General features: G+C 44.6%; 1 protein-coding gene across 4 annotated transcripts in view; it reads left to right on the plus strand.

Annotated features, from left to right (window-relative positions):
- Positions 1–23,124, plus strand: part of LOC139373806 (ribosome biogenesis protein bop1-like) — an 88,696-nt gene that overhangs the window by 56,607 nt on the left and 8,965 nt on the right. For all 4 annotated transcript variants that reach the window (XM_071114821.1, XM_071114822.1, XM_071114820.1 and 1 more), the window contains 7 exons: positions 9,850–10,004; positions 10,155–10,272; positions 12,934–13,035; positions 14,432–14,644; positions 14,922–15,083; positions 15,240–15,320; positions 15,898–15,967. In XM_071114821.1, coding sequence (XP_070970922.1) covers positions 9,850–10,004; positions 10,155–10,272; positions 12,934–13,035; positions 14,432–14,644; positions 14,922–15,083; positions 15,240–15,320; positions 15,898–15,967 — 901 coding nt within the window. The remainder of the gene's footprint in view (positions 1–9,849; positions 10,005–10,154; positions 10,273–12,933; positions 13,036–14,431; positions 14,645–14,921; positions 15,084–15,239; positions 15,321–15,897; positions 15,968–23,124) is intronic.

Here is a 23,124-nt window from a genome sequence, read left to right on the forward strand (position 1 = left end):
GATGATGCTTACCCAGACAATTGTTTTTAAATTGATGGGTTATGTGAAATAAATGTCATAATCAACCCCTAGCCACATCACTATTGTCTCTGACAACCCCTAGCCACATCTAGCTAAATGGATGGGTCACTATTGTCTCTAGACAACCTCTAGCCACATCTAGCTAAATGGATGGGTCACTATTGTCTCTAGACATTCATGTTCATGACATACAATAGATGGCTGTAATCACCTCCAGACACACCTCGCTAACTTGATGTAATCATCCGGGGAAGTGGAGTCTCTTGTTTAGACATGTAGCTATCTTGCTAAACAATGAACCAGAATAATCCCAACTCCTACTACTACCAATACAAACATTGTCATACCTGCAGATTCGTACTGCAGCTATCTAAAAATAAGCACCTACATTCAATGTTATCTAGTGAACATTAGGCTATAACTAGCAATGCAAATGGCTGTCTGATTCAAATCATATCACAACATAGCTCATACATGTAACCTTAGTTAGCAAGCCAGAAAGCTAACGTTCGCTAGCTACGCTTTAACTTGCCATGAAAACAACTTTCTGACAAAATTAGAAACTTTTACTATCTGAAAATGTAGCTAGCCTCTTACCCGTTTTCATGGATGAACGCTTCACGGCAGACTGGAACCATTTAACACTGCGTTGTTTGTAGCTGCATCTTGTTGGGCCAGTGTTGTCAAGTCACTCCAGTTCACACTGACCGTGGGGTGTGGAGAAAGCAGCCCATCACAACTTTTCCAACTGATCTGTTGATAGCACCTGCTAAATTCAGAGCATTCATGTTTTTGAGAAAAGTAGCTTTAGTAGTTCTCAATGGCTAACGTTATATCTTTAAAAAAACGCTGCAGTAGAATGGACTATCAACACGTACTGAGCAGCTCACATGATAGACAGAAGCATGCTACATGGCAGTCTAATCGAAACTCCTCTCCCGGCATTCCCAGCCATTATCTCAATCATGGCTAGGTTCCTGTCTTTTTCTGTGGCTAAACCAACTAGGCTCGTAATTCAACATATCATTTGTATTTACAGATGGAATACAAGTGCAAAGTGTGCATGTCCCAGAAGACATTTCTGCCATTTTGATTAAAACATTTTTTTTCCCAAATGCCTCTCCTGTGAAGTAGTGACATATGCCTAGCTTCCTGAAATGGGTCATATTAGACTATTCCAATATTGGTGGACTGTATAGTGATTTTGCTTTGCCTTCCAGCTTTCACTTTCAATTGCTTTTTGGCCATTCTGTGTCCACATTTGTGTTGATCTGTAGAGCACTGTCAATCAGTGACCTTCAAATGCACACTGACTGCGCTACACTATGTCACCACTGGGATAACAAGCAACAGTGAGGGAAGATTAATTATCTTAGGTGCCTTGACCATCAAAAAATACCTGAAGGCATATCTTTCTATTTGTAATGAAGGAGGAAGTCATGCTCTTACCCACATTGCATGCTGCAATCCCCCTGTTATTCCTGCAGCCAAGGAATTCCAGCCACTGTGAGGAGGAAGAGGTCAGCAGCACAAAGGAGTGGAAAAAGTGAAACTCGCTCCCTCCTTCGTTATGGAGAGAGAGAGAGAGAGAGAGACAGACCTGGATTTTCCTCCACCAACCGCAGCTGGTCTTCTCTCTGACAGCAGCACCAGTTTACCCCTCCAAAGCTGCAGGCTGGGGGCCCTAACCAAAGCTGCAGGCTCGGGGCCCTAACCAAAGCTGCAGGCTGGGGGCCCTAATTAAAGCTGCAGGCTGGGGGGAACAGATTAGGGGACTCGGTGTATTGAATGATTATCATTTCTTTCTCTTTAATTCTCTCCCTCTTTCAGTGTCTTCTCTTTCTTTGTTTCAGTCTCTTTTCCCTTTCCCTCTTTATCTTTATTTCTCTCTTCCTTTTCTCTTTCTCTTTATGTGATGGTTGAGGTTTTGGGACCTAGTAGTAGAGGTCGACGATTATGATTTTTCAACGCCGATACAGAGAGAAAAAAAGGACCAAAAAAAGCCGATACCGATTAATCGGCCAAATTTTTAAAATTGTATTTATTTTTAATAATGACAATTACAACAATACTGAATGAACACTTATTTTAACTTAATATAATACATCAATAAAATCAATTTAGCCTCAAATAAATAATGAAACATGTTCAATTTGGTTTAAATAATGCAAAAACTAAGTGTTGAAGAAGAAAGTAAAAGTGCAATATGTGCCATGTAAGAAAGCTAACGTTTAAGTTCCTTGCTCTGAAAATGAGAACATATGAAAGCTGGTGGTTCCTTTTTAACATGAGTCTTCAATATTCCCAGGTAAGAAGTTTTAGTTGTAGTTATTATAGGAATCATAGGACTCTTTCTCTCTATACCATTTGTATTTCATTAAACTTTGACTATTGGATGTTCTTATAGGCACTTTAGTATTGCCAGTGTAACAGTATAGCTTCCGTCCCTCTCCTCGCTCCTACCTGGACTCGAATCAGGAACACATCGACAACAGCCACCCTCGAAGCAGCGTTACCCATGCAGAGCAAGGGGAACAACTACTCCAAGTCTCAGAGCGAGTGACGTTTGAAACGCTATTAGCACGCACCCCACTAACTTGCTAGCCATTTCACATCGATTACACCAGACTAATCTCGGGAGTTGATAGGCTTGAAGTCATAAACAGCTCAATGCTTGAAGCATTGCGAAGAGCTGCTGGCAAAACGCACGAAAGTGCTGTTTTGAATGAATGCTTACGAGCCTGCTGGTGCCTACCACCGCTCAGTCAGACTGCTCTATCAAATCATAGACTTAATTATAACATAATAACACACAGAAATATGAGCCTGCTGCTGCCTACCATCGCTCAGTCAGACTGCTCTATCAAATCATAGACTTAATTATAACATAACACACAGAAATATGAGCCTGCTGGTGCCTACCACCGCTCAGTCAGACTGCTCTATCAAATCATAGACTTAATTATAACATAATAACACACAGAAATACAAGCCTTTGGTCATTAATATGGTCGAATCTGGAAACGATCATTTCGAAAACAAAATGTTTATTATTTCAGTGAAATACGGAACCGTTCCGTATTTTATCTAACGGGTGGCATCCCTAAGTCTAAATATTGCTGTTACATTGCACAACCTTCAATGTTATGTCATAATTACGTAAAATTCTGGCAAATTAGTTCGCAATGAGCCAGGCGGCCCAAACTGTTGCATATACCCTGACTCTGCATGCAATGAACGCGAGAGAAGTGGCACAATTTCACCTGGTTAATATTCCCTGCTAACCTTTCTTCTAGCTAAATATGCAGGTTTAAAAATGTATACTTCTGTGTATTGATTTTAAGAAAGGCATTGATGTTTATGGTTAGGTACACGTTGGAGCAAAGACAGTTCTTTTTCGCGAATGCGCACCGCATCGATTATATGCAATGCAGGACACGCTAGATAAACTAGTAACATCAACCATGTGTGGTTATAACTAGTGATTATGATTGATTTATTGTTTTTTATAAGATAAGTTTAACGCGTAACAGGCAGGCTCCTCGTGAGGCAGGTGGTTAGAGCGTTGGACTAGTTAACCGTAAGGTTGCAAGATTGAATCCCCGAGCTGACAAGGTAAAAATCTGTCGTTCTGCCCCTGACAAAGGCAGTTAACCCACCTTTCCTAGGCCGTCATTGAAAGTAAGAATGAGTTCTTAACTGACTTGCCTCGTTAAATAAAGTTGTAAAGAAATATATATTTAAATCGGCAAAATCGGCTTCCAAAAATAACGTTTTCCGATTTGTTATGAAAAATTTAAATCGGCCCTAATTAATCGGCCATTCCGATTAATCGGTCAACCTCTACCTAGTAGAGTCTGTTGGCCTGTCTATGGCAGGCTTTGTCTCACCATGTCACCCATGAGCCCTGGCGGCCTGGCATCATGGTCTGCATAATCGGCGCTGTGGATGAAGGCACGCCTACAATGCTATTCTTATGGGAAATGCTGTCCCATTCAAGTTGTTGGCCGTTGTTATTCTAAACCCAGGTTGAGTTAAGTTGGATGTTTGTTTGGTTCACGATTTTCCTTTGCTTCCTGAGACAAGTTTCAAACCAAAACACATACAACAAGTACACCGCTGGGTGGTAGTGCTGCATTCCTCAGACATATTGCTGTCATTGAAAACCATTGGTTTAGCTGAGTTTTGGATGCATCAGTTTGTCTGGAAGCACCCTATACCATTACTGGGAGCTGAACCAAGTACCATAGAAGTCATGATTCAGTTATGATTGGCCCGTTGGTCCTATCTTATTTCAAGTTGTCATCACCCATCCTCATGTTGTGTCTCTCCCCATAGGCCTGTGAGAAGTGTTGGCATCATGTTTTTACGGATTGAGGTGGCTAAACATTCTCTGTTCTCGTTTGGTAGATGACTTGATAATAGTAATGATTGTACAGTGATCAGGCTGGGTGACTTAACCAGTGTTGTGGTAGAAATGGTGTGGCCCTAGTCTTGAGGGAGGTGGTCACGCAAATGCGCATACACACACACGGATACACCCTGGAAGGGGGTCAGAAGGACCTCTTTAAGAGCAGGTCTTACTGAAAACAAGGGGTGTCAAGTTGCACCCAATTTGTAAGATCTGTGAGAACGCTGAGGTGTCTGTTTTGATGTTGTCGTCTCATTAAGACACTGGTTTGGCTGGGCTGGCTATGACACACTAGCTGAAACATTGTAAAGAATAAATCAACCTGAGAGGAAATTTGTAAAGTTTTAATACAGTGAGCTCCAACAGTATTGGGACAGTGACACGTTTGTTGTTTTGGCTCCGTACTCCAGCACTTTGGATTTGAAATGATACAATGAATAGGTAAAGTGCCAACTGTCGGGTGAACCGTTTTGAAAGTAGTGTGTGTATGCATGCATGCATACATACATACATGCATACATACATACATACAGTTGAAGTCAGAAGCTTAGCCAAATACATTTAAACTGAGTTTTTTTTAATTTTTTTTTTACGATTCCTGACATTAAATTGTTGTAAGAATTCCCTATCTTAGGTCAGGTAGGATCACCACTTTATTTTCTGACTGTGGAATGTCAGAATAATAGTAGAGAGAATGATTTATTTCAGCTTTTATTTCTTTCATCACATTCCCAGTGGGTCAGAAGTTTACATACACTCAATTAGTATTTGGTAGCATTGCTTTTAAATTGTTTAATTTGGGTCAAACGTTTCGGGTAGCCTTCCACAAGCTTCCCACAATAAGTTGGGTGAATTTTGGCCCACTCCTGACAGCTGGTGTAACTGAGTCAGGTTTGTAGGCCTCCTTGCTCCATGTGCTTTTTCAGTTCTGCCCACAAATTTTCTGTAGGATTGAGGTCAGGGCTTTGTGATGGCCACTCCAACACCTTGACTTTGTTGTCCTTAAGTCATTTGGAAGTATGGTGGGTGGAGTACAGGGCCTGGCCTGGTGGGTGGAGTACAGGGCCTGGCCTGGTGGGTGGAGTACAGGGCCTGGCCTGGTGGGTGGAGTACAGGGCCTGGCCTGGTGGGTGGAGTACAGATGAACGTGGTACCTTCTAGCGTTTGGAAATTACTCCCAAGGATGAACCAGCTTTTTTCAACTTTTTTCTGAGGTCTTGGCTGATTTCTTTTGATTTTCCCATGATGTCAAGCAGAGGCACTGCGTTTGAAGGTAGGCCTTGAAATACATCCACAAGTACACCTCCAATTGACTCAAATTATGTCAATTAGCCTATCAGAAGCTTCTAAAGCCATGACATCATTTTCTGGAATTTTCCAAGCTGTTTAAAGGCACAGTCAACTTCATTTCTGACCCACTTGAATTGTGACACATTGAATTATAAGTAAAATAATCTGTCTCTAAACAATTGTTGGAAAAATTCCTTGTGTCGTGCACAAAGTAGATGTCCTAATCGACTTGCCAAAACTGTAGTTTGTTAACAAGAAATTTGTGGAATGGTTGAAAAATTTGTTTTAATGACTACAACTTAAGTGTGGGTAAACTTCCAACTTCAACTGTACATACATACATACATACACACACACACTGTCCAGCTGTGACAGTCAAAGTCCTCTCAGGCCCACAGCAGTGACCAGTCCAGCAGTGACCAGTCCAGCAGTTACTCCCATCAGCACAGTCTGACACTCAGTCCTGAAATCCCGTCCTAACAGGCCAGCCAGGCAACAACCGGCAGCCTTTTGTAAGTGCTAAAAAAAACAGCGCTGAGTCAAGCCAGCTAATAACCTGGGCGGTCAATATAAGAATAGTTCTTGGCGACATGACTGTGTGAGGGTAGAGTGTGTCATCTCAGTTCTTCTGTGTTTTTTGTTGATTCTCGTTGCTTGTTGGCGTACTGACTCCTTGTCTCTTGTCAACCCCGGGATCAAATCATTTTGTTCTAAGTCTATTTAAAATCTTATTTCCAGCTGAATCCTATTGGGTTGTCATGTTTGTTTTTCTTTGTCCCTGTAGTGTTATATCAATGTATTGGAGTCATCCTTACCATAGTAAAATAAACGGTTGTGTTTGAAAGTTGAGGTTAAGAAAACAGGAGTTAACATTCTGGCAACACGTCGGAAACAATGATGCATAAATCACGAATCTAACCCATCTTGTTGAATCTCATTTGCTTCGCTGGCTTCCTCTCGGTGCATTGGAGGAGGTGAGAGCCCACTCTTTGGTGAAACTCGATCCCCCGGACCGAAACACTGTCTCTCGTGCCCAGAAGTCGTCTGTGTGATTCTGGAGCTCGTCAAATGGAACATTTTGTCTGTCGTTGACCCCGTTACACTCTCTCTTTCCTCCAGTCTTCCAGGCCCCAGTGAAGCAGGGAGGCATTGGTGACAGTGACACAGGCCAGGGGGACTGGGGTTGGTTGGAGTTGACCATCGGGCTGTGACTGGGGCTTGCTGACTGGTCCTTCTCTCATTCGCTGCTCCTCAGTTTAGTAGCTTAAAGTGGAGGGTCTGGGCCTCGTACAGTTTAGCATGTTGACTGTAGCTTAAAGTGGAGGGTCTGGGCCTCGTACAGTTTAGAATGTTGACTGTAGCTTAAAGTGGAGGGTCTGGGCCTCGTACAGTTTAGAATGTTGACTGTAGCTTAAAGTGGAGGGTCTGGGCCTCGTACAGTTTAGAATGTTGACTGTAGCTTAAAGTGGAGGGTCTGGGCCTCGTGCAGTTTAGCATGTTGACTGTAGCTTACAGTGGAGGGTCTGGGCCTCGTGCAGTTTAGCATGTTGTGAATGGTCCACTAACTTAGTACTACAAGTTCAGGTTAAGTGCTAACCAGGCTACATCAATGTGAGGGATGCAGTTAGATGTGGATGTTCGACCGGCAGTTTTGAAAGTTATGGTTAGGCATAGATATTGAAACTGATCCAGGCTAGGGTTGGGGAGATAGACAGTGAATATACAAAACATTAGGAACAACTTCCTAATATTGAGAAGCTGTTGCACGTGACAAACCCAGCAGCGTTGTTGCAGTTGTAGACACAGATCCAGTGCACCTGGCCTCTACTACCATACCCTGTTCAAAGACACTTCACTCTATAAATAGCAGACGTACGGGCCTCCCGGGTGGCGCAGTGGGCTAGGGCACTGCATCGCAGTGCTAGCTGTGCCACCAGAGACTCTGTGTTCGCGCCCAGGCTCTGTCGCAGCCGGCCGCGACCGGGAGGTCCTAAAGATCCTTCTTTAATGTGTCTCCTCCCCTTTCATCTACACTGATTTGAAGTGGGTTTAACAAGTGACATCTATAAGGGATCTTTCACCTGAATAGTGTACAGTGTACAGAATGACATGGGAAGAGCAGGTATTCTTAATGTTTTGTGCACACAGTATATCAAGTATATTTATCAGATGCACAGGACACAGCAGGTGTAAACAGTACAGTGAAATGCTGACTTGCAAGCTCTTTCCCAACAATGCAGTATTTCATATCAAAGACTGCCAGCATACACATTTTAAAAATATAAAAAATGTTTGACCTATATTTAACTAGGCAAGTCAGTTAGGAACAAATTCTTATTTAAAATGACAACCTACCCCGGCCAAACCCTAACCCGGACGACACTGGGCCAATTGTGTGCTGCCCTATGGAACTCCCAATCACGGCCGGTTGTGATACAGCCTGGAATTGAACCAGGGTCTGTAGTGATGCCTCTAGCACTGAGATGCATCACCTTAGACCGCTGCGCCTCTCGGGAGCCCATACGAAGTGCAGCAGTGTATATGGAGAATGTGTGTGCATGTTTGAGTGTGGAGTTTTGTGTGTGTGTGAGACGAGGCTAGGTGAAGGGCTAAGGTCAGGCATACAGTCAGTGAACCACCACACGGAATCATTCTACATGTTTTGTTTTTGCAGTAGCATGTAGTTCTGTCTCCAGAGGTGGCGTGATAGCTCTCTAGAGGTCTGGACTTAGCAAGGCAGGGTGACCTTTTATAGAGGTCACCCATTAACAACCAGCCAGTTAGATTGTGTTTCCAGACAGGAAGTATCACAATAGTATTTATTCTGTTTCTGCTTCCTGACTGTCACGTTTCTGTAGTCGCAACAACACAACCTTCTCAACCTCTCAAGGGTCACCTGGAGCTAGAGTTGGTGCCAATGCCCATTCTCTGTGTGTGTGTGTGTGTGTGTGTGTTTGTTGAGTGGGGCTTTGAGGATGGACAGTGTGTGTGTGTGGGAGGGTCTCCCCAGCTGGCTGTGAGAAAAAGCGTGCCACCTCTGCCCAATCCCTTCTAATTGGATCTGGTGTTTTTATTGAAATCACTCACAGGTGCAGGCTCCACATTAAAGAGTGGCTCACTACTTCTGAGAACTTTCAGCTGTGTGTGCGAGCGTGTGTGTGCGAGCGCGTGTGTGCGAGCGCGTGTGGGTGTGCGAGCGTGTGTGGGTGTGCGAGCGTGTGGGTGTGTAATGTGTGTGTCATTCCTCATACAAAGGAATCTCTATTTTCAGACTGTACTCATTTGGTTTAATAACTCCGATCGTCGTATAATGAGGTTGTGGAATGAGCTGAGTTATTTTACCTGCTGGATTTCTCACCAGGCCAGGCTCTGTACTCCACCCACCAGGCTCTGTACTCCACCCACCAGGCTCTGTACTCCACCCACCAGGCTCTGTACTCCACCCACCAGGCTCTGTACTCCACCCACCAGGCTCTGTACTCCACCCACCAGGCTCTGTACTCCACCCACCAGGCTCTGTACTCCACCCACCAGGCTCTGTACTCCACCCACCAGGCCAGGCCCTGCTCTGTACTCCACCCACCAGGCCCTGCTCTGCTCTGTACTTCACCCACCAGGCCAGGCCCTGCTCTGTACTCCACCCACCAGGCCAGGCCCTGCTCTGTACTCCACCCACCAGGCCAGGCCCTGCTCTGTACTCCACCCACCAGGCCAGGCCCTGCTCTGTACTCCACCCACCAGGCCAGGCCCTGTACTCCACCCACCAGACCAGGCTCTGTACTCCACCCACCAGGCCAGGCCCTGTACTCCACCCACCTTACCGTCCCAGGCCTCATCCAGCCAATAGCATTCATAGAATGGAGGAAAAGGATGATGAGGGTGAGAGTGTTTGCAGGCCAGTCCAGCCTGAGGGTCTATTCATGAGGGTAAAGAAAAACTCTATTCCCAGAGTACAAATATCCACTCTGTATTCCACTAGGCCAGAGGGGTTCTATGAAAAGTGATATGAAGGACTGTAACAGCCCTTGTGCAAGCTTGTCTAATGCTAAGACAAACATTTAGTCCTCAAGTGTTTTTCGACACGGTTATTGACACGGTTCTCTCTGTCTCCCTACTTTCTCTCCCAGGACATTCGTAACACGGTGGGCAACATTCCCATGGAGTGGTACCAGGACTACCCTCACATCGGCTATAACCTGGACGGGAAGAAGATCTTTAAGCCCATCAGGAACAAAGACGAGCTGGATGAGTTCCTGGACAAGATGGAGAACCCAGACTACTGGTGAGATGAGGAGGAGGAGAGGATGAAGATGAGCTCTCTCTCTCTCTCTTGTATGTGTATACCTGTTTTCTGACCTGGCTTCTCTCTCTTTCTCCCTCGCTCCCTCCCTCTCTCCCTCCCTCCCTCTCTCCCTCCCTCCATCTCCGCCAGGCGTACGGTCCATGACAAGACGACAGCCTCAGACATCCGTCTGTCAGACGAGCAGGTGGACCTGGTGCACCGTCTTCAGAAGGGCCAGTTCGGCGACGTCAACTTCAATGAGTACGAGGTAAAGACTCGGGTCATGTTATGACTGCTCTCAAGTCTGCTCGGCACCAAGGTCCTATTCATCAGGGCCAAACGTAGCAAAACGTTTTGCAACGGCAAAAAAATTCCCTCCCTGTTTCAGTTCGTCCGTCCCCTGTTTGGTGTGTAGGGAATATGACCCAGTTTTGACTTGACGCGTCAGCGGCTGGTGGCTCTGTTCAATGACTGAGCAGATAATGACTACAGCATACCCGCCATTAGAGAGGGCAAACTAGACCTCAGTCCATTAACCACTTATGTTCCTAACGTAACCCAAACCTCGTCTGCACTCCCTGCTCTCTTCACCACTTAGAACAAGTCCTTCGAACGCAGACATGGGTTCAAATACAATTTGAATACATTTCAGGTACTTTAGCTGTGACTGAATGAGCTTGCTTGTTGCAATGGAACCAATTCAAGTGTCCCACAATTGTAAACCCTGTCCACCTGGCACTGCAGGCACACTGGCGCAAATGCTCGAGTCTGTTAAAGAATTTAAGTAGTATTTGCACCCACAACTGGAGAGGGAAGAGTTGTCCTGTACTGCAATAAGCAGGGTTTGCTGAAGAGGTTTTAATTGGGTTAGACGCATGCACACACACACACTGAATTGTTAAGGCCCTGCTGTAGTGTCTGGAACCTAGATGGTGTCATGGATGTAATGCCTCAGCTCTCTGTCTCGTGTTAATGCCAGTGGGATTACAGAAGCATGTAAACTAAACCAATCACTGCAAAGCAAGCGACAGATGAGTCACTTGGTCCCGTGTGTCTGTTGGTAGAGCGTGGCACTTCGGGAGACCTGTACAAACATATATGAAAATGTATGCACTCAGTACTGTAAGTCGCTCTGTATAAGAGCGTTTGCAAAATAACTCAAATGTTAATTATATTTTTTAACTTTTAACACCAGAACTGTAAAATAAAGAAAAATCCCAGGCTGTCAGTCAGTCATGTCGTCATCAGCTGCTACCTGTCTTGAACCTTTGGTGGTCCAATGATTCTAGTTCAGTCAATTGGGCTGTCTATTAAACTTCCCACAGCTTGTGATATACACTGCTCAAAGAAATAAAGGGAACACTAAAATAACACATCCTAGATCTGAATGAATGAAATATTCTTATTAAATACTTTTTACTTTACATAGTTGAATGTGCTGACAACAAAATCACACAAAAATTATCAATGGAAATCAAATTTATCAACCCATGGAGGTCTGGATTTGGAGTCACACAAAAAATTAAAGTGGAAAACCACACTACAGGCTGATCCAACTGATGTAATGTCCTTAAAACAAGTCAAAATGAGGCTCAGTAGTGTGTGTGGCCTCCATGTGCCTGAATGACTTCCCAACAACGCCTGGGCATGCTCCTGATGAGGTGGCGGATGGTCTCCTGAGGGATCTCCTCCCAGACCTGGACTAAAGCATCCGCCAACTCCTGGACAGTCTGTGGTGCAACGTGGCGTTGGTGGATGGAGCGAGACATGATGTCCCGGATGTGCTCAATTGGATTCAGGTCTGGAGAACGGGCGGGCCAGTCCATAGCATCAATGCCTTCCTCTTGCAGGAACTGCTGACACACTCCAGCCACATGAGCATTGTCTTGCATTAGGAGGAACCCAGGGCCAACCGCACCAGCATATGGTCTCACAAGGGGTCTGAGGATCTCGGTACCTAATGGCAGTCAGGCTACCTCTGGCGAGCACATGGAGGGCTGTGCGGCCCCCCAAAGAAATGCCACCCCACACCATGACTGACCCACCGCCAAACCGGTCATGCTGGAGGATGTTGCAGGCAGCAGAACGTTCTCCACGGCGTCTCCAGACTCTGTCACGTCTGTCACGTGCTCAGTGTGAACCTGCTTTCATCTGTGAAGAGCACAGGGCGCCAGTGGCGAATTTGCCAATCTTGGTGTTCTCTGGCAAATGCCAAACATCCTGCACGGTGTTGGGCTGTAAGCACAACCCCCACCTGTGGACTTCGGGCCCTCATACCACCCTCATGGAGTCTGTTTCTGACCGTTTGAGCAGACACATGCACATTTGTGGCCTGCTGGAGGTCATTTTGCAGTGCTCCTCCTTGCACAAAGGCGGAGGTAGCGGTCCTGCTGCTGGGTTGTTGCCCTCCTACGGCCTCCTCCACGTCTCCTGATGTACTGGCCTGTCTCCTGGTAGCGCCTCCATGCTCTGGACACTACACTGACAGACACAGCAAACTTTCTTGCCACAGCTCGCATTGATGTGCCATCCTGGATGAGCTGCACTACCTGAGCCACTTGTGTGGGTTGTAGACTCCGTCTCATGCTACCACTAGAGTGAAAGCACCGCCAGCATTCAAAAGTGACCAAAACATCAGCCAGGAAGCACAGGAACTGAGAAGCGGTCTGTGGTCGCCACCTGCTGAACCACTCCTTTATTGGGGGTGTCTTGCTAATTGCCTATAATTTCCACCTGTTGTCTATTCCATTTGCACAACAGCATGTGAAATTTATTGTCATTCAGTGTAGCTTCCTAAGTTGACAGTTTGATTTCACAGAAGTGTGATTGACTTGGAAGTTACATTGTGTTGTTTAAGTGTTCCCTTTATTTTTTTGAGCAGTGTATATCTCTCTCCTTTTCACTCTCATAAACTCTGTTTTTCTTTTAGCCGTCAGTGGACTTCTTCACCAACGAGGTCATGATCCATCCGGTGACCAACAGGCCCCAGGACAAACGCAGCTTCATCCCCTCGCTCATAGAGAAGGAGAAGGTTCTCTCTCGCTCTCTCTCGTTCTCTTTCTCTCCTCTCCCTCGTTCTCTCTCTTGTTCTCTCTCCTCTCCCTCGTTCTCTCTCTTGTTCTCTCTCCTCTCCCTCGTTCTCTCTCTTGTTCTCTCTCCTCTCCCTCGTTCTCTCTCGCTCTCTCATTCTCTCTCGCTCTCTTGTTCTCTCTCGCTCTCTTGTTCTCTCTCGCTCTCTTGTTCTCTCTCGCTCTCTTGTTCTCTCTCGCTCTCTTGTTCTCTCTCTCTCTCTTGTTCTCTCTCTCTGTGTCTGTGTCTATCTGTGCCCCCTCTCTCCCCCCCTCAATACCCCTCTGTTCTTCTCTCTCTGCTCACTCAACATCTTTGTTTTATGCTGTAAATCTGTATTTATATTAACAGTAAATAGTGGGATTAAAATGAAAATGCTCACATTACCTCCAGCATTGTAATGTAATGATCCCCTCATAGTTGAAGTGCAAGCAAAGGTGACATTTAGTTAAAATGGGGATTCTGAAATTGGAGGCTTACAGACCCCCCGCTTGCATTATAAACCGTAGCATTATTAACCCACCAATACCATTAGAGACACCCCTTGCATTATAAACCGTAGCATTATTAACCCACCAATACCATTAGCGACTCCCCTTGCATTATAAACCGTAGCATTATTAACCCACCAGTACCATTAGAGACTCCCCTTGCATTATAAACCGTAGCATTATTAACCCACCAGTACCATTAGAGACTCCCCTTGCATTATAAACCGTAGCATTATTAACCCACCAGTACCATTAGAGACCCCCCTTGCATTATAAACCGTAGCATTATTAACCCACCAGTACCATTAAAGACTCCCCTTGCATTATAAACCGTAGCATTATTAACCCACCAGTACCATTAGAGACTCCCCTTGCATTATAAACCGTAGCATTATTAACCCACCAGTACCATTAGAGACTCCCCTTGCATTATTAACCCACCAGTACCATTAGACTCCCCTTGCATTATAAACCGTAGCATTATTAACCCACCAGTACCATTAGACTCCCCTTGCATTATAAACCGTAGCATTATTAACCCACCAGTACCATTAGACTCCCCTTGCATTATAAACCGTAGCATTATTAACCCACCAGTACCATTAGAGACTTCCCTTGCATTATAAACAGTAGCATTATTAACCAACCAATACCATTAAAGACTCCCCTTGCATTATAAACCGTAGCATTATTAACCAACCAATACCATTAGACCCCCCCCCCCCCCCTGTTTGCATTATAAACTGTCTCTTTATTAACCAAATACCTTCGATACCTTCTATTCATTTTTTGACATTATTATTATTATTTGTGGGAACACACACACACACTTAAGTTTCACCACTACTGTTGTCCCCTCTCTCCCAGGTTTCGAAGCTGGTCCATGCCATAAAGATGGGTTGGATCAAGCCCCGTAAGCCCAAAGAGACCACCCCTCAGTACTACGACCTGTGGGCCAAGGAGGACCCCAACGCCATCCTGGGGCGCCACAAGATGCACGTCCCCGCCCCCAAGATGAGGCTGCCCGGACACGAGGAGTCCTACAACCCTCCACCTGAGTACCTGCTCACAGAGGAAGAGGTAAATAGTTCATTATGCCTAATTATGAAATTATTTGCTGCACACACATACTTGGACAGATATTTGTTTTGCAACATCATGAATGACCTCATTCTCTTAGTAATTTGGCTAAAATTGTACTGCAGCAGATCAATTGGTAGCATAGAACAACTGTAGCATTTTGGTCCTTAGTTCCCTCCTTGTAACTACAGTCACAGTACACAGACCAATCATTAACCAGTGTACAAGCCAGTCATTAGTATACTCACCCACCATTGGTTCTTTATCCCCATGTCAGAGAATGGCGTGGGAACAGCAGGATGCAGAGGACAGGAAGCTCCCGTTCCTCCCCCAGAAACACTCCTGTCTGAGGGCCGTGCCCGCCTTCTCCCGCTTCATCCACGAGCGATTTGAACGCTGCCTCGACCTCTACCTGTGTCCACGCCAACGCAAGATGAGGGTGAGACTACAGACCCTGCCTTTAATGTCTGGATAAATAGGACATTGATTTGAAGATGCTCATAAAGAAAAGCAGCTCATTTTGAAGGACCCATCTTATGGTCAGTTGGTTCTCAACACGTTCCTCAACTCTATTCATCTCACTTGGTCTCCACAGGTGAATGTGAATCCAGAAGATCTGATCCCCAAGCTGCCCAAACCCAAGGACCTGCAGCCCTTCCCCACCACCATGTCCCTGGTAGGTCAACCACTGGAACTGCTGGGAATATATTTTGTCCTGTATTTTGCGCAATCATGTGACATGCCTGGATCTGAACCTTTTTTGTTTTAAAGCTTTTTCATCAACTTGTCCCCTTCTTTATGTCAAATGATCCAGCACCATTCTCAGAAAATTGCTTTACATGTTTGGTCTAATTGTCATTTCTGGATAAGCCTTAAAATACAGGATCATTTATTATTTTATTAGAATCCCCATTAGCTGTTGCCAAGGCCGCAGCTCCTCTTCCTGGGATCCAAACAGGAAACTACATCAAACAAAACAATGTGCATTATACAAATGTACATTTCTCCACTATTACATTACGCAATTACAATACTACATTACTAAGAGTAGTGTGTGTGTGTGTCTTTTCACAGTCCTCTTTGAGATGTTGTTTTATGTTTTTTAAATCTGATTTTACTGCTAGCTTGAGTTACCTGAGATGGAAGACTTCCATGTATTTGTTAGAAAATCTTGCTATGTCACATGGTGGGGTGATGATCCGAAATAAGTAAGTTAAGTCAGTACCAATCATAATGATGTGTCCTCTCAACAGGTGTACATTGGCCACAGCAGTCTGGTGCGTTCCATCAGTGCGTCTCCCACTGGCCAATGGCTGGTCTCAGGTCAGTGTTAACTCCCTATTCATCTTTCATGTGATGTAGTAACATCTCTGACTCAGCTGCTGCTTGGCTAGCTCATCAGTTTGCCTGTTTCTTAGTCAGTAGCAAACTGTCTTGCTGGCACTCTATTTCTTTATTATGCCTGTTTCTGAGTCAGTAGTTAACTGACCGCTTAAATCTTCCTGAAAGTGTGAGCCATGATGTCACACAGCAATGACTGTGTGTTCCAGGAAGTGTCAGTGAGTGAGTGAGGGAGGGAGGGAGAGAGAGGGGCAGGCCATACTTACTTTCTGGCACACATCTAGAAGGATAAATCAATCACAGATAGCTTCCTATAGCCGGTCTCCTTTTCCCCTCATCCATCTTAGACTTAAATAGTCTTTGTCTTTTCTAACTTCTGGCTAGCTGGCTGTTCTCCACGGTCAGTCAGAAAACAGTAGGCTAATACTTTACTTGGGTTGTGAATGTTAGTACTATGTAGAGCTGGGATCATCAACTAGATTCAACCGCGGGTTGATTTTTTTTCTTCAGCGGGTGGTCGGGGGGGGTTGGAGGTGGAACATAATTACAAATCATTTCTAGAAGGCAAATTGACTGCAAGAAGCCCAAACGGATATAATATTTTACTAAAACATAATCTTTTGTCATACCTTGGTTACATTTGTATACGATCACTTCTCTCTATTATCCATGGGATTACTTGGGAAGTGTTCCTAAATTAAAATCACTTATAGCTGATTTCACAGTCTCTTATGTATTGTCTCTGAAAACCAGGCTGGCCCACGGGCTGCCAGTTGAGGATCCCTGATGTAGAAAGTCATCCCTAATTGTTCTCCTTTTGGTGATGAAGAGTAGCCGTTAGAAGTAGATGTAATTATACACATTGACTACAGATTCTTACCAGGAAAACAACGTACGATTTCAAAGCAGTAACACTTGATAGACATGGATGTGAATTTAATAACATGGAGGTGAGGGAAGGAGGGTCTGTAGATTACTCACTCAGTGTTGGCTAGTTTCCCTCACTTTAATATGTTCTGAGCCTGGGGGACACTGTCAGATATGAAGTAAGGGCCCCAGCCATATAAAAAGAAGGTGGCTTTGTCTTTCCACAGTCATGAGGTATTGCTAACTGGAGATTTGAACTCGTTACTCAGCACCAGGACAAAGGCCAGTGTAACTTGGTCTGAATAGGTAAATTATTGTAGTAACTGTACAGTATGAAAAGTTTAGGACGTATTGAGAAAAATATACATTTATGAAATACACTGAACAAATATATAAACGCAACAATTTCAAAGATTTTACTGAGTTACAGTTCATTGTGTGTGTGTGTGTGTGTGTGTGTGTGTGTGTGTGTGTGTGTGTGTGTGTGTGTGTGTGTGTGTGTGTGTGTGTGTGTGTGTGTGTGTGTGTGTGTGTGTGTGTGTGTGTGTGTGTGTGTGTGTGTGTAAATATATATATTATTTTTTTCACATGACTTGGAATACAGATATACATCTGTTGGTCACAGATACCTTTAAAAAGAAAAGGTAGGTGTGTGGATCAGAAAACCAGTCAGTATCTGGTGTGACCAATACCCTCCTGCAGCGCAACACATCTCCTTCGCGGATAAATGGCACGACAATGGGCCTCAGGATCTCGTCACGGTATCTCTGTGCATTCAAATTGTCAGCAATAAAATACAATTGAGTTCCTTGTCAGCTTATGCCTGCCCATAACATAACCCCACCGCCACCATGGGGCACTCTGTTCACAACATTGACATCAGAAAACCGCTCACCCATACAACGCCATACACGTGGTCTGTGGTTGTGAGGCCGGTTGGACGTACTGCCGAATTCTCTAAAATGACGGAGGCGGCTTATGGTAGAGAAATTAACATTCAATTCTTTGGCAACAGCTCTGGTGGACATTCCTGCACTTGCAATTGCATGCTCCTTCAACTTGAGACATCTGTGGCATTGTGCAGTTTTGTCACACAACACATTTTAGAGTGGCCTTTTATTGTCCCCATCACAAAGTGCAGCTGTGTAATGATCATGCTGTTTAATCAGCTTCTTGATATGCCACACCTGTCAGGTGGATGGATTATCTTGGCAAAGGAGAAATGCTCACTAACAGGGATGTAAACAGATTTGTGCACAGAATGAGAGAAATAATACGCTTTTTGTGCTTATGAAACATTTCTGGGATCTTTTATTTCAGCTCATGAAACAAGGGACCGACACTACATGTTGTTTAAGAACTTTATTCCCTGGCCTTACTCTTCTATGACAGCCATGGAAATCTCTATTCCCCAAGCCATAGTCATACTGTAGGGATGTTTTACTGTATGGTATGTAGTTTAATATCAGCACTGAATTGACGGGTCAGTCGCCTACAGGGACGACCACAAAATGGAGGCAATAGCACCTGTTTTGATTACGTTTCCGTTCACACTAGTACCAGGCCCTCCAAGTCGAGGAAGGAGTGGGAGAGGGGTGACGTGGGCTAGTCAGAGAAAGACTGGAGAGGGAGGTGAAGAAGGAAGGATAGAGTGAGTGAGCGAGGCTGCCTGGCAGCAATTTAGTGGCAATATCTGTTAAGCCGTCCATAATAAAGGATTCATAAAGACCCATATGCAAAACCACTACAGTCAGCGGCACTCTTTTGTATTGCTGTAAAATATATTAAACCAGTCGTAAAACCCTCTTTCCCACAGTAAAAATGGCAGTTGACAACCTCCCAGGAATTGCAGCTCTCCCCTTCTTCAATTTGTTTTCCTATTGTGTGAGGGTTGACAGATAATTCATTCCATATCAGTGTGTGGTGATTTTTAATGATGGCTGTTTCTTCGACCCACCCTGTCTCCAAATAGGGGACTGTCTGGCGTAGTGCTAGCTAGCGCAGGGGGCTAACGCCAACCCCACCAAGCCTGTACTCACTGCTCACTAACTCAACCACGATAAAGTTGGAAAATGTTATTACGAAGAAGCTACCAAGGCCAACAGCAGTAAAAACACAGCCAGACAATGTCCCCATGTAAAAAAATATATAAAAAAATCAACAAAAAAACCCCCACTTGTAACAGGAAACCAAAGTAATGCTGTGAAATCATTTGTCGGTTGTGTCATACATTCTTCTGGAGACGTCCAAAACTGTAAAACATGACGATGACCTACCCCACACCCAGCATGCCCTCTCTTCTTTCAGGACTGGAGTGACTTTTATACACTTTATAAGTATGCCAATTGTTTTTTAACTGTTGTTAGAGGCATTCCGAACCTCTTTCAACCGTTATAGTCTCAGTCCCAAGTGGAATCCTCTTCCCTATATAGTGTACTACATTTTACCAGGGCCCATAGGTACCAACCACAGGGCTTTGGTCAAAAGTAGTGCACTGTGTAGGGCACTGTTTCCCAACACTGGTCCTTGAGTACCCTCAACAGTACACATTTTTATTGTAACCCTGGACAAGCACACTTGATTGAACTTGTCAACTAATGATCAAGCCTTCAGTGAGTTGAATGAGGTGTGTTTGTCAAGGGGTACAACGAAACTGTGCAGTGTTGGGGGTACTGGAGGACCAGGGTTGGAAAACACTGATGGAGGAAATAGAGTGTTATGAGACACAGACGTGGGACATTGTACTGATCATCCTGGGTTGGACTCGGGCTTGACTCTGTGTACTGTATATTCACACCCACACTCCCAGCAGTAAACAAACTGGGGTTCTGGTGTTCCCAGCTCCACATTCCATACTAATGATGTGGCCACAATGGGTAACTTGGTGTGGTGGCAGCTCCTCCAGCTCCAGCCCTGCGGGTGGTGTTCCCTCTGAACTCTGGATAGGGCTGAACACTCAACCTTCAACCCTTCCTTGGTGGTTATGACCGGGAAGGACGGAATGCCTTCCTCCACACGCCGGTCGAGTTGGGATTAGAATGTCACTGGCTTTTTATGGAACTACGGAATCCTATGTATGGAACAGGTTTGTCTCATAGAAATGTAGCCTGCCTTTCACTAACCACATCTGGTTGGGCCAGAGCTGGCCCCTCACATTTTGTTTTGAAGGACCTGTGCCATCATAGACACTAAGGTTAGGTTAACTCCCCTAGTTAATCCCCTTCTCTCTCTTTCTCCTATCCACAACATCAAACCCAGCTGAATATAGCTAGTCATTCTTGTAAAAGAACACACAAGTGTTGCTTTGGAACATAACTGCAAATTATCTGGGCTGGTTGTGGACATGTGAGTGGTCCGTCCCAGGCGGGCAGCCCAGGGACAGAGGCCTCTGTGAGGTCACAACAGGAAGAACACAGCCCTGAGAACCAGAGGGAAATGACACCCACCAGCGGCACCACTACCAAGATGGTACCATAACAAACTGATTGTCATGTTTTTGTGAGTTAGTTGACTGTTTCTGTGAGGGTCCTTGTCAGAGATGTACAAAACATTAAGAACACTTGCACTTTCTATGACAGACTGACCATGTGAATGCTATGATCCCTTATGTCACTTGATAAATCCACTCAAATCCGTGTAGATGAAGGGGAGGAGAGAGGTTAATAAAATATTTTTATGCCTTGAGACATGAAGGGTGAATGGGCAAGACAAATGTATTTAAGTACCTTTGAATGGGGTATGGTAGTAGGTGCCAGGCGAACCGGTTTGTGTCAAGAACTGCAACGCTACTGGGTTTTTCATGTCTGTCAAGAATGGTCCACCACCCAAAGGAACCTGCCTACACATGGTTGGAAGTACAATATACCAACATAGCTACTGTGGGTCAAAGCTGTGTCTTTGAAAACTTTTCGTAGCACATGGGTGGTGCTCATGTAAAATGTCCTTTTTATTTTTCAGCTTCAGACCAATGCCTACTTCTGTTTTTAATGTCCATGGTTTTTACATTGGAAGGTGATGATACCAGGGATTTGTCTGCCAAATAAACCATTGGGCTGCCCGCCTAAGCCGACATTGTTATGGAAAAACACTTTCAGTGTAAACTTAAGACAAAAAAACAAAAGTATGTAGAAAAGAAAATGGACCTATATATTGTTTTATAAGATTCACCAAAATAAAAGCTAAACAATCAGAGGAATTACATTTAAAAAACAATTAATTTAACCGTGTTGATTTTTACGTTTCAGCAAAAGAACACCGCATTAGCCATGGGAAAATGCATAGAATTGCGGCTACGTGGTAGAACGTGTAGAATGTCAGGAAATGTACTATAAAACTGATAAAGGCTTCTTTTTTTTAAAAATATGGGTGGCCTCTAAAATGTTGGAAAAGTTCTGCTGCACCCACTGCCACCGCCCACCACCTAAGGCCCTTTTTGATCCTGAAAAACACTGGATTATACAACAAATGGCAACAGAAATAATGTAGTTATATGTATTTATTTCATTAACTACTGATTTTAAAGGTAAACAAAAAAAACTAAAAAAAATGTAAGCCAATCAGTAAATGACAAAGCGAAAACAGATTTTAGCAAATTTATTAAAAACAAGAAAAATACCTTATTTACATAAGTATTCAGGCCCTTTGCTATGAGACTTGAAATTGTGCTCAGGTGCATCCTATTTCCATTGATCATCCTTGATGTTTCTACAACTTGATTGGAGTCCACCTGTGGTAAATTCAATTGATTGGACATGATTTGGAAAGGCACACACCTGTCTATATAAAGATCCCTCAGTTGACAGTGCATGTCATAGCAAAAACCAAGACATGAGGTCGAAGGAATTGTCCGTAGAGCTCCGTGACAGGATTGCGTCAAGGCACAGATCTGGGGAAAGGTACCAAGCACATTTCTGCAGCATTGAAGGTCCCCAAGCACACAGTGGTCTCCATCATTCTTAAATGGAAGAAGTTTGGAATCACCAAGACTCTTCTTAGAGCTGGCCAAACTGAACAATCGGGGGAGAAGAGCCTTTGGTCAGGGAGGTGACCAAGAACCCGATGGTCACTCTGACAGAGCTCCAGAGTTCCTCTGTGGAGATAGGAGAACCTTCCAGAAGGACAAGAATCTCTGCAGCACTTCACCGATTAGGCCTTTATTGTAGAGTGGCCAGACGGAAGCCACTCATCAGTAAAAGGCACATGACAGCACACCGAGTTTGCCAAAAGGCACCTAAAGGGTCTCAGACCATGAGAAACAAGATTCTCTGGTCTGATGAAACCAAGATTGAACTCTTTGGCCTGAACGCACAGCATCACGTCTGGAGGAAACCTGGCACCATCCCTACGGTGAAACATGGAGGTGGCAGCATCATGCTGTGGGGATGTTTTTCTGCAGCAGGGACTGGGAGACTAGTCGGGATCAAGGGAAAGATGAACGGAGCAAAGTATAGCGACATCCTTGATGAAAACCCGCTCCAGATTTCTCAGGACCTCAGACTGGGGCGAAGGTTCACCTTCCAACAGAACAACGACCCTAAGCACACAGCCAACACAACAACGCAGGAATGGCTTCGGGGCAAGTCTCTGAATGTCCTTGAGTGGCTCAGCCAGAGCCCGGACTTAAACCCGATCGAACATCTCTGGAGAGACCTGAAACTAGCTGTGCAGAGATGCTCTCCATCCAACCTGGGTGTTTGAGAGGATCTGCAGAGAAGAATGGGAGAAACTCCCCAAATACAGCTTTACAAGCTTGTAAAGTCATACCCAAGAAGACTTAAGGTTGTAATCGCTGCCAAGGTACTGAGTAAAGGGTCTGAATACTAATGTAAGTGTGAGATTTCAGTGCTACATTTTTTTTAAATTGTTTTTATGGGGTATTGTGAAGATTTGAGGGGTAAAAAACGATGTACTACATTTTAGAATAAAGCTGTAATGTCACAATGTGGAAAAAGTCAAAGGGTCTGAATACTTTCCGACGGCACTGTACAATTCAGGGATGGTCTCCATGAACAGCCGAGGTCTCGGTGAACAGCCGAGGTCTCGGTGAACAGCCGAGGTCTCGGTGAACAGCCGAGGTCTCGGTGAACAGCCGAGGTCTCGGTGAACAGCCGAGGTCTCGGTGAACAGCCGAGTAGTAGAATCAGGTGTGGTAGCACTGGGCTTGAACAAAAAATCCTGCATAAACCTGTGGCTCATCAATAGCAATTTTGGTAACTCCTGACACACTAATAAAGTCATTAGACAAGTACAAAACAATACACATTTACAAAATT

This window comes from Oncorhynchus clarkii, chromosome 18, assembly GCF_045791955.1.
Source record: "Oncorhynchus clarkii lewisi isolate Uvic-CL-2024 chromosome 18, UVic_Ocla_1.0, whole genome shotgun sequence".
Lineage (NCBI taxonomy): Eukaryota > Metazoa > Chordata > Actinopteri > Salmoniformes > Salmonidae > Oncorhynchus > Oncorhynchus clarkii.